The sequence below is a fragment of the Doryrhamphus excisus genome, linkage group LG4, assembly GCF_037039965.1.
Source record: "Doryrhamphus excisus strain RoL-2023G ecotype Guam linkage group LG4, RoL_Dexc_Guam_v1.1, whole genome shotgun sequence".
NCBI lineage: Eukaryota > Metazoa > Chordata > Actinopteri > Syngnathiformes > Syngnathidae > Doryrhamphus > Doryrhamphus excisus.
In genome coordinates, this window is record NC_136360.1 from 23,597,691 (window position 1) to 23,610,500 (window position 12,810).

General features: G+C 40.5%; 1 protein-coding gene across 2 annotated transcripts; it reads left to right on the forward strand.

The window, feature by feature from the left end:
• Window positions 1–138: 138 nt before the first annotated feature.
• On the forward strand, window positions 139–12,455 carry uap1 (UDP-N-acetylglucosamine pyrophosphorylase 1). 2 transcript variants are annotated; one of them, XM_058073882.2, is made up of 11 exons: window positions 139–276; window positions 1,779–2,079; window positions 5,596–5,800; window positions 7,030–7,205; window positions 7,282–7,454; window positions 7,550–7,743; window positions 9,148–9,288; window positions 9,380–9,568; window positions 9,739–9,789; window positions 10,718–10,784; window positions 11,850–12,455. In XM_058073882.2, exons 2-11 carry the CDS (start codon window positions 1,797–1,799, stop codon window positions 11,940–11,942), a joined length of 1,572 nt encoding a protein of 523 aa, XP_057929865.2. In that variant the 5' UTR covers window positions 139–276; window positions 1,779–1,796; the 3' UTR covers window positions 11,943–12,455. The 2 variants fall into 2 exon arrangements, with proteins under 2 accessions (XP_057929865.2, XP_057929867.2); XM_058073884.2 differs by lacking the exon at window positions 9,739–9,789.
• Window positions 12,456–12,810: the final 355 nt, after the last annotated feature.

The window sequence follows — 12,810 nt, forward strand, 5'->3', positions numbered from 1 at the left end:
TATATATTTTTTAATTTTTAATCCAAGACATTATTCGTCATGTCACTACTATGAGAGTCACACGCTTTGAAAAGCACCGGAAAACAACCCGACTGTACATCTTTTACCGGTAGTTTTAAAATTTACGAGGATGACTGAATGCAGCATTAGATCAGCGCCTGCCACGTCAAACGTGACGTCACTGGAGGTGTAGTCCGGTTTGTGAGCGAGAAGAAACTTCTCCACTGTGGCGCCGACGTTAATGAATCAAACGCCGGAGTGACGTTCCAACACAAGGTGAGAGACTTTTTAAAAACTGATTTACAATATTAATTCATACATATTTCACGTATTCATTGAGCTATGTCGACAGTTAGCAGTGTTAGCTTAAACAGCCGCATGCTGTGCCATCCAAACAAACAGGTTAGTTGACTTATGTAGCATAAGAAATGTTTACATTTTACTCATTTTCAAAAGCTAGCTGTATTGTAGCATTTTTTTCAAGAACTATCTATATTGTATAATTTTTTACAAAAACTTGCTGTATTATATCGCTTCTGAACGCACCGCTATTCTCTACTGGGTGAATATATACCCCGTTTGACAGTCCAATTTAGGATAAAGTCATGGCAATGGCGTCATTTGTGGGGGCGTTTGGAGGGTTATTATGTTATATATGATAAAATAGTGCAGGTTAAAAATATTTACAATATTAGCTGAAGAAGGTGTTATTTATTTGCCTGCAATGAAAAGTCACCAAAAAGCCAAAGCAAAAGCATAACACACAACTGAAGTGATGTAATGTGGATGAATCATCTACGGCTTGTGTGCTTTAATAATCCACCCAGTCTTGGAGAAGTTTGCATTTGACGACGTCCATGGTGGTTTCTAGTCATATCTAAAGCAGGCCCGTGGGCCAAATGTGGCCCGCAGGACACCAGTTTGAGGCCCCCCGCCTTGATATGAAAGTTTAATGTTAATATGGATGCTGTATGGTATCATGTACCCAGAATAAAATATTACGTTTGATTAATGTTCATGTTAAAGGTTAAATAACTGTTAATAGTTATCCTCCCTATCCGTGTGGAAGTGGTAAGTTTTTGGCTATTTAAGTTGAAAGGAAATAACTTGAAGGCTACCGTTTAGGTGGCTAGCTCTCTAGTTTAGCGAGTTAGCATGTGTCTCAAGACCCTGCAGTTGCGCAATATGTTGTAAATAAAAAGAGTATAAATGTGACTATAGTCGTGTTTTGTCATGTCTACAGGGCTCTAATAATGCTTTGTTCATTTTAATATGAAAAAAATCATTTGTCTACCCACCAACTATATGTGGTTTCTTAAGTTTTTATTATTATTATTATATTTATTTATTACTGATTGATTGATTTTCTTTATTCTTGATTTGTTTATTTATTTTTCATCTTATTTTGTGTAGAAAAATAAAAAGTAAGATATTTGAGAACAGTGGAATGTTTTATCAGAGCTTTTATTGTGGAAAATCGAACCAAAGCAAAGTTTATTCATTTTTTTGTTTTTAATAAATGCGTTTTGTTTTTTTTTAAAACCTGATGCGGCCCAGTCTCACCCAGACCCGAGCTCCAGTGGCCCCCAAGTAAATTGAGTTTGAGACCCCTGATCTAAAGTCAGTGGAATGTGAGTACATTAAGAATAAAGAGGTCATGTTGCCTTTTATGGAATGTTGAGCATTCCAAATTGTTGACGTTTCATGTTTGAAGATGTGAAAAGACTGATTGGGCGTGTCCCCGCTGTGTATACTAGCTATTCAAACATGTGTTGCAGACATCTCCATTGCTGACCATGGACCCAAGCACCAGCGCACTCAAGCAAAGGTTGGCTGAAGCCGGCCAGTCTCACCTCCTGCGCTTCTGGGACGAGCTGAGCCCCGAGGAGCGGGCGACACTGAAACTGGACCTGCAAGGGATGGACTTCCAGGAGCTCAACAGCTTCTTCAAGAAGGCAATGGAGTTGTCCTGCAGCTGCAAAGATGAGAAGATGGACAGCCGGATGGAGCCCGTGCCGCAGGAGGTGCTGGGAAGCGTGACGAGGGACAGGGAAAATGTCAACTGCTGGGAGCAAACAGGTGATGGAGAATACACGGGTATACAAATATCAATTAGGGCTCTCAATCATCATTTTTCATCATGATTTCATTCATTCATTTAAAATCTTATATGTATCTCCTACTCACAAACATGTCTCTTGTCCTCCTCGGAACCACAATTCCTCATTGCCACCAGACACCAGCGAGATGCATTCACGAACACGCCCATCATCACAACAGCATCTTTATTATGCGTATATGTGTACATCTAGATAAAGAGAAATACAAAGAAAAACACAGAAAATACAGCTAAAATACCAGCTAATGGACAATTTGGAGTGGCTAATTAACCTAGCATGTTTTTGGAATGTGGGAGGAAACCGGAGTACCCGGAGAAAACCCACGCATGCACGGGGAGAACATGCAAACTCCACACAGAGATGGCCGAGGATGGAATTGAACTCGGGTCTCCTAGCTGTGAAGCCTGGGTGCTAACCACCCATCCTCTGTGCAGCCCTGGTTCAGTATATTTTTCATCAAAATAGTAGTCATGCCAAAATGTTGTGTTGCTGCTGGATGTTCACAGTATCCGAGTGATACTGTCGTGGGGGTGCTGGAGCCTATCCCAGGGAGAACATGCAAACTCCACACAGAGATGGCCGAGGGTGGAATTGAGGGTCTCCTAGCTGTGAGGCCTGCGTGCTAACCACTCGAAAATACAGTAAAGGAGAACATAATTCACACAGTTGCAAGTGTGATGAATAAAGATTAATTTATTTGCTTACTATTTTTTAATAATTTGACATATCTGGGCCACAGTTCTGTTTTGGTATGTTTTTTGTGTAAAGAGAACAACTTTTTTTCTCATTACTATTATTAATATTATGAAATGATTTATAAAATGAAGCATGACGTTGCAATTGCAATTAATGACATTCTCTAATCAGTAAAATTAACATAAGTACATACTTCCTCACAAGTATTCTACTTTACACAAGTGAGTAGTTTGACTTGATTATAGTTTTTTTTTTTACAGGAAGTACAGTATGCTAGGTGAAAATGTTACTGTTATGAACAACTTGCATCAGGGTACCAATCGGGTTGTGCCATTGGAGCTCCCATCTTGTTTGTAGTTCTCGTACTTTGCGTCCGATGCTCCGCTCCGCTCAGCGTTTGTGTTGAGGAAGATGAGGGCGGCAGGCGGCGGCGTTGCTGACTCATGAGACAGACGGGGCGCTTCCGTGTTGGGTGGAAAGTCAAAGTCCACTTCCTGTTTTTCTTTCCAAGGCGAAGGAGCGCTGGGCCGCGTACCGGGTCACGTAACATCTTGCTTTATGGAAGATAAAGTTCATAAAGCTATAAAACACCCGGGCTCATTTTAGCCGTGTGACTCATGAAGGGTGAAGCTGTTTTATTGTGAAGAAAAGGGTGAAGCTGGATTTTATTGTGAAGAAAAGGGTGAAGCTGTTTTATTGTGAAGGTTCCAGTCACCATGGCATCTTTGGGTCGTTATCACACGTATACCACATGGTGGCGCTGTTATGAACCCCACCAGTCACACTGACTTTCTCCCACAGTTCAATGGGCTCTTCAATGTGGCTAAAATATCTAGATTGTAATAGACTTTGGAAGAACATCAGCAAATGTAGCTAGAAGCTGGAAGCACATAGCTGGAAGAACATCAGCAAACGTACCTGGAAGCTGGAACAACACAGCTGGAAGCTGGAAGAACATAGCTGGAAGCTGGAAGAACATCAGCAAACGTACTCGAAAGCTGGAAGAACATAGCTGGAAGCTGGAAGAACATCAGCAAACGTACCTGGAAGTTGGAAGAACATAGCTGGAAGCTGAAAGAACATCAGCAAACGTACCTGGAAGCTGGAAGAACATCAGCAAACGTACCTGGAAGCTGAAAGAACATCAGCAAATGTACCTGGAAGCTGGAAGAACATCAGCAAACGTACCTGGAAGCTGGAAGAACATCAGCAAATGTACCTGAAAGCTGGAAGAACATAGCTGGAAGCTGGAAGAACATCAGCAAATGTACCTGGAAGCTGGAAGAACATCAGCAAATGTACCTGGAAGCTGGAAGAACATCAGCAAACGTACCTGGAAGCTGGAGGAACATAGCTGGAAGTTGGAAGAACATCAGCAAACATACCTGGAAGCAGGAAGAACATCAGCAAACATACCTGAAAGCTGGAAGAACATAGCTGGAAGCTGAAAGAACATCAGCCAACGTACCTGGAAGCTGGAAGAACATACCCGGAAGCTGGAAGAACATCAGCAAATGTACCTGGAAGTTGGAAGAACATAGCTGGAAGCTGAAAGAACATCAGCAAACGTACCTGGAAGCTGGAAGAACATCAGCAAACGTACCTGGAAGCTGGAAGAACATCAGCAAACGTACCTGGAAGCTGGAAGAACATCAGCAAATGTACCTGGAAGCTGGAAGAACATAGCTGGAAGCTGGAAGAACATCAGCAAACGTACTCGAAAGCTGGAAGAACATAGCTGGAAGCTGGAAGAACATCAGCAAACATATCTGGAAGTTGGAAGAACATAGCTGGAAGCTGAAAGAACATCAGCAAACGTACCTGGAAGTTGGAAGAACATAGCTGGAAGCTGAAAGAACATCATCAAACGTACCTGGAAGCTGGAAGAACATCAGCAAACGTACCTGGAAGCTGGAAGAACATCAGCAAATGTACCTGAAAGCTGGAAGAACATAGCTGGAAGCTGGAAGAACATCAGCAAATGTGCCTGAAAGCTGGAAGAACATAGCTGGAAGCTGGAAGAACATCAGCAAATGTACCTGGAAGCTGGAAGAACATCAGCAAACGTACCTGGAAGCTGGAGGAACATAGCTGGAAATTGGAAGAACATCAGCAAACATACCTGGAAGCAGGAAGAACATCAGCAAACGTACCTGAAAGCTGGAAGAACATAGCTGGAAGCTGAAAGAACATCAGCAAATGTACCTGGAAGCTGAAAGAACATAGCTGGAAGCTGGAAGAACATCAGCCATCGTACCTGGAAGCTGGAAGAACATACCCGGAAGCTGGAAGAACATCAGCAAATGTACCTGGAAGCTGAAAGAACATAGCTGGAAGCTGGAAGAACATCAGCAAATGTACCTGGAAGCTGGAAGAACATCAGCAAACGTGCCTGGAAGCTGGAACAACATAGCTGGAAGCTGGAAGAACATCAGCAAACATACCCGAAAGCTGGAACAACATAGCTGGAAGCTGGAAGAACATCAGCAAACGTACCTGGAAGCTGGAAGAACATAGCTGGAAGAACATCAGTGAACGTCGCCAGGAGGACACCAAGGACTGCGGCAGGAAGCTGTGTTTTTAAATTAGGTCCAGACTAGGAGACTGACAAGCAGGCGTTGGTTGACAAACATGATGTATGTATGTATCACACGTGTGTATGACATGTACACATGACATACTTATGTCATAATCATGTACGTATTGAAGTTGCCATACGTATGTGAGATGAGATGAACGTTGATGCTATTCATGGTACGACGTTGCTTCTGCTCTTCAGGTCTGGAGTGCATCTCCCAGGGCAAAGTGGCGGTCCTGCTGCTGGCGGGCGGTCAGGGTACCCGACTGGGGGTCTCCTACCCCAAAGGCATGTACGACGTGGGGCTTCCTTCCCACAAGACCCTCTTCCAAATCCAGGCCGAGCGCCTTTTGAAGCTGCAACATCTGGCCGAGGAGAAGCTCGGGAAAAAGTGCTCCATTCCCTGGTGAGACCATAAAAGTCCTTGGGCCAGCTTTTATTGGACCCACAACCCTGAGCTTTGATCCAACCTCATCACACCCAATAATCATACACGCTTTATTGATCCATAAGGGAAGGGGCAGAAGATAAGGAAATCATTATTTCAATGTAATAAATACAAAGAATAAGCAAAGGAGGCGTTGTTGGAAAGTAGGTCAAATAGTGGCCTAACTTATATGATTAATAGGAGGGCCTGTGGGTGGGGCCGAGGGAGGGGTGTCAAGCTGACACGAGTAAACTCCCTTAGCAAATAATTAGTTAGCTTTTCCACGGGCGCACTCCCTTCACAGTAAAATGTCAGGAATTGTACCACCCACCTCTCGTTCAAAAAACTGCAACCGAAACAGAAGCCAAACTTTGGCCCAGATATGTCAAATTATAATAAAAAATTTTAATCAAATAAATTAATCTTTATTCATCACACTTGCAACTGAGTGTGAAATATGTTCTCCTTTAGTGTATTTTATAACCAAATATAAACAACAGAAAGGGCTGAGTGGTTAGCACACAGGTCTCACAGCTAGGAGACCGGGGTTCAATTCCACCATCAGCTATCTCTGTGTGGAATTTGCATGTTCAGCTGATTGCAATTGCAACGTCATGCTTCATTTTCTAAATCATTTCATAATATTACTAATAGTAATGACAAAAAAAATCTTCTCATTACACACAAAAAACGTACCAAAACAGAAGCCAAACTGTGGCCCAGATATGTGAAATTATAAAAAATTTTTAATCAAAGAAATTAATCTTTATTCATCACACTTGCAACTGTGTGTCAAATATGTTCTCCTTTAGTGTATTTTATAACCAAATATAAACAACAGAAAGGTCTGTACGGTGGATGAATGGTTAGCGCGCAGGTCTCACAGCTAGGAGACCCGGGTTCAATTCCACCATCGGCTATCTCTGTGTGGAGTTTGCATGTTCAGCTGATTCCAATTCATTTTCTGAATCATTTCATAATATTAATAATAGTAATGAGATTTTTTTTTTTACTCTTTACACACAAAAAACGTACCGAAACAGATATGTCAAATTATAAAAAAAATTTTAATCAAATAAATTAATCTTTATTCATCATACTTGCAACTGAGTGTGAAATATGTTCTCCTTTAGTGTATTTTATAACCAAATATAAACAACAGGAAGGGCTGTACGGTGGACGAATCCACACTTCCGTGTTGCCTTCAGGTACATCATGACCAGCGGCAGGACCATGGAGTCCACCCAGGACTTCTTCTCCCGTCATAAGTATTTCGGCTTGGACAAGAACAACGTGGTGTTCTTCCAGCAGGGCATGCTTCCAGCCATGGACTACCACGGCAAGATCATCCTGGAGAGCAAATGCAAACTGTCCATGGCTCCCGGTGAGTAAGGACTTTTCCCCCATACCAGTCCGGTTCGGGTCTCAGCGCCCCGGGTTCACCACATGGTGTGTTTCAGACGGCAACGGGGGTCTGTACAGAGCCTTGGGGAAGCACGCCATCTTAGAGGACATGCAGCGGCGGGGAATTGACTTCATCCACGTGTACTGTGTGGACAACATCCTGGTCAAAGTTGCTGACCCGGCATTTGTGGGCTTCTGTGTGCAGAAGAACGCCGACTGCGGCGCTAAGGTCGGCTTTTTCAACTTCCTGTCTCTTCTTTTTCCCGCACCTTCGCTCTTTTTTTTTACACGCTGTGTTACATGTACCCGTACGGTCCTTTTCAGGTGGTGGAGAAAAGCAACCCGACGGAGGCGGTGGGCGTGGTGTGCAGGGTGGACGGCCATTACCAGGTGGTGGAGTACAGCGAGATCACGCTGACCACGGCCCAGAAGCGAAGCGCCGACGGACGGCTGATGTTCAACGCCGGGAACGTGGCCAATCACTTCTTCAGCTTCTCCTTTCTCAAAGACGTAGTAGAGTAAGTTTCTCTCCGAAATGTTGGCGTATTTACATTCTTCAGGTCCTTTTTAATATGCACTCATCCCAAAAAGAACTGAATGTTCACATCATGGGGCGTTCAAGCGCACTATGTAACTTTGACAGCAATGTAGTCCATGTTTATTCCTGTTTGGGAACCTACATCTTAAATGTTAATAATAATAGTGTTATAATAATGAGAAAATAATGAGAAAATAATGAGAAAATAATGAGAAAATAATGAGAAAATAATGAGAAAATAATGAGAAAATAATAAAATAATAAAAATAATAATTCTTAAAATAATAATAAATAAAAAATAAAATAAAATAAAAAATAATATAAAAAATAATAAATTATAATGAATAATAATTCATAGTAATAAAAGAAGTGACTTACTGAAACACTGACATAAAGGATGGTATTGGTATAAGTTTAAACTAAATGTCATTTCTTAGAGAAAACATACATATAAAAATTAGCAGTAATTTAACAAGAAAAAAAATCCAAACATTGATTGTCATTTAACGATATTACTATGTATCATCTTCCTGTTTATCTCCTTTCTTCTGCACTGAATGTTCACATCATGGGGCGTTCAAGCGCACTACGTAACTTTGTGTTGGGCTTTCAGACAGCAATGTAGTCCATGTTTATTCCTGTTTGGGAACCTACATCTTAAATGTTAATAATAATGGTGTTATAATCATAGAAAATAATGAGAAAATAATAAAATAATACAAATAATAATTCTTAAAATAATAAAAAATAAATAAAATAATAAATTATAATGAATAATTTATAATAATAAAAGAAGTGACTACTGAAACACTAACATAAAGGATAGTATTGGTATAAGTTTACACCCAAATGAAAACTTCCGGTAAACAACAAACATCATGGGGCGTTCAAGCGCACTACGTAACTTTGTGTTGGGCTTTCAGACAGCAATGTAGTCCATGTTTATTCCTGTTTGGGAACCTACATCTTAAATGTTAATAATAATGGCGTTATAATAAAAATAAAATAATAAAATAAATAATAAAAAAAATTAAATAATAATAATAATAGTTTAAGAGAATTTTTTTTTTATAATATTTATAATAATAGCAGTAATGCTAATAGCTGTTAGAAGTAATTTTGCGTTTTTTAAAATGGTGTTATAATAATAAGAAAATAATGAGAAAATAATAATTCTTAAAATAATAATAAATTTAAAAAAATGTAATAATAATAAAAAATAATAAATTATAATTACTAATGTATAATAATAAAAGAAGTGACTTTCTGAAACACTGACATAAAGGATGGTATTGGTATAAGTTTAAACCAAATTTGGGAACCTACATCTTAAATGGTGTTATAATAATAATAATAATGGTATTATTATTATTATTATTATTAGGACGTATGAACCAAAGCTTCAGCACCATGTGGCCCAGAAGAAGATACCATATGTGGACTCCAAGGGTGAAATCATCACGCCAGACAAACCGAATGGAATTAAAATGGAAAAGTTTGTCTTTGACATCTTCCACTTTGCCAAGTAAGCATCATCACACCACATACTGGACCAGTACCCACCAGTACCCACCGGTACCCGCCAGTACCCACCAGTACCATCTGTGGCCCAACAGGACTTTTGTGGTGTACGAGGTCCTGAGGGAGGATGAGTTCTCTCCGCTGAAAAACGCCGACCGCCAAGACGGGAAGGACACGCCCACCACCGCCAGACACGCCCTCATGTCCCTCCACCACCGCTGGGTGCTGAACGCCGGGGGCCACTTCATCGACGAGAACGGCACACGTATACCCGCCATACCCAGGTGAGCAGGCGGCCGCTCAGTCGCCTCTTGTACGTCTTTTCTTATTTATGTGGCGTCGCACTCTTGTTTGGTTTTACTTTTTTGTGTATCTTTTTACCTGCTGTGTGTTTTGTATGGTTGTTGTTGTCTGATGCTTGTTGTTGTTGTTGTTGTTTTTGTGCACTGCCAAGTGTTTCCAGATGTGGAGGAGCAGGCGGTGTCGCAGATGATGGCAACAGAAAGTAATTATTTTGCAGTTGTGAGAGCATGAAGATACTTTCCGGAAAGCCGCCTTTTCCACCGAGCAGTACACTTCATATAATAATAATAATAGTCGTAATAATACTAATACTACAGCAATGATGATAATAATAATAAGTTAGATTAGTTGGTGTGACTTTGGTTTAGCAACCACAGTACATTATATTAGCATTAGCATTAGCACAGTACAATTTACTCACCGAGCTGGCAGCACTCATGCACACTACCACCACCGCCACGCTCCTGCATGTTGATACTACATTTATACTGCCACACATGCTGTACACTGACTACTCCAAAGTATGTACTGTGCTGTGTAACATATGTACAAGATGTCTTGTACTGTAGTACATGATATGATATTGTATACACGTTACAGCACGACTGTAACGAAGCGTAGCGCTTGGTGGAAACGCGACTTCCGCGCTCTTTCGTTTTTCTCCGCACTTCTAAAAGGACGACTATGAAAATCAAGCGAGGAAAATCATCCGCACGTCAGCATGGTGGCGGAAGGCTTGCATGCTACCCGCTAAACATCTCGCCGTCCTTTCTCTTCCTCGGTCGACATCGTAATCTTCTTCCTGCTCCGTCCGTCGTGATTCCTTCATAATGTTCTACTATGATCATGGTTCCTCCAGTGGGAACGTTCTTCCTGGTCCATGATGATGTTCCTTTCTGACTGACTTGACTTCCTCCGGTGTGATTGTGATGATGATGATGATGATGATCTCTGCCTGTGGTGGGGAATGTCAGCATGTCTCCACAGGCGGACGTGCATCGTCCAATCACCGCTTCTTCTTTTAGTCAATGAACGCTTCTACTAAATCATAACGTCAGCGGAAAGGGCACGCCCACCCAGGATTGATTGCGTATACCCCCCCCTCCCCCCTCCCCCTTCAACACATCCAGCCTCAAGGACGGAACAGACCTGCCAATCAAATGCGAGATCTCCCCACTGGTGTCCTACGGGGGTGAGGTAAGATAATAAATATAAATATACGTACACCTTGGAGGAGAACTGCACAAAGTCAACATATAATAATAATAATAATAATAATATATCCATGCAATATTTCATCATATAGAAATAATAATAACATACATGAATACACGAATAAAAATACACTCTGGACCACTGGGGCTCATTTTTATTAAAGACATATTTATCATCTATTGTGATACCGACAGTGTTGTACTGTGATCATGACAGTGTGAGTACTTTTTTGTTTATTATTATTGTTATTTCAAAAATCATAATTACATGTTGAAAAGAGGAAAAAAAGAGAAAAAATATTTTCTTAATTTTTTTTATTGTATATTTTTTTTCATATGCACCACCGCTCAAAAATTTGGGATCGCTCCCAAACGTGCTCCAACTACAAAAATATTCCATATATTGACTTGGAATCCTATATCGTGGAAATTAATTGATCGCTGGCAGGTCTGTAACCAATTAATTAAACCAGGGGGTGACTGTAATCATGAAAGACAGAAAAATCCTTAGCAATAGCACAAACTGGGTCTAACAAGGACAGAAAAACGCTGCACAACTGTGCAAGAAAAAACAAAGAAACAAACACAAAGGTGTCGGAATCGGTCAATTTCACTCATGGATGATTGGTATCAAAATCAGCAACATAAATCCCTCGTATTTACAAAGTCATAAACAGATTTTCCGTGCTCCAACTACAAAAATATTCCATTTATTGACTTGGAATCCTATATCGTGGAAATTAATTTATCGCTGGCAGGTCTGTAACCAAGTAATTAATTTAGACAAAAAAAATCCTTAGCAATAGCGCAAACTGGGTCTAACAAGGACAGAAAAACGCTGCAGACAAATATGTGAGAGTGTGTAGTTTAAGACAAAGACGCCTCACAGGTAAAAAAAAAAATAATAATTGGTAATATCTCAGACTGGCCCCAAAAAATTCCCAAGTCATCCCAAACTTTTGAGCGGTAGTGTATATAATATTCATATTTGTTTTTTTCTGAAACTGTACATAGACATATTTATTAAAAAATGAATTCCTTCTGAAAGGGTATCGAAGCGTTGGTGAAGGATCGAGAGTTTCATCCGACGCTGATCATCGACGAGAGCGGCGTCCACCAGCTGGTGAAGAACGGCCTTTAAGACGAGGAAGCGGGGAAAAAGCTCCCTCTGACGATAAGCCGCAAAAAAAGTGGTCGGAAGGCCCAAGATGGCGTCTGATGGCGTTCTGAGCGGCATCCTTTAGGGAGGACACGAAGGACAAAGTCCTTTTTAGGTGAGAGACCGGGTCTGGTGCATCTTTTTATTTTACTCACGAGACTTTTTTTTTTTTTATTGCTAACTGATGGCACCCGTTAGCTTCAAATCTTTAGGATCATTAAGGCAGGACACTGTAGACTTTTCCGACTTGATTCCGACCTTAACACATCAGCGGCATTCCGATACCACATGTGGAACTCATGCGTGCACACATAATGTTTTTATTATGTGTGGTCAAAATAATCACGAAAGTCGCTCATCCGCGCTAGCTAGGCACCAGTCACCACAGGATGCCTTCAAGTGTGCTCGTAAATTCCACCAAATACACTCGGAACTTCAATGACCAGGGTAAAAATGTCATTCAAATGTCCTAATAAATATGTTTTTACACTTTTAGCTTCTTTTAGCTTCCTGATTTCATTTTTTTTTCAGCATCAAAAAAATGTAAATATTAGTCTAAGACAACGCAACTGAACACAAAATGCAGTTTTTAGGTTATAAAGCTATTTTTAAAGCTTTGGGACTACAGCAAAACACAGTAAGAGCACAGGGCTATGCAGTATTGGATTTTTTTCTCCCTTAGTAATGACAAGTTTTATTTAAAAACTGTATTTTTGCTTCAGTTGCATCGTCATTAACTGATATTTACATTTTTTTGATGATCTGAAACATTTAAGTGTGCCAAAAAAATATGTACTGTATATATGATGTATATGTATATTACTCAATTTCCATGCTGATTTGCATTGAT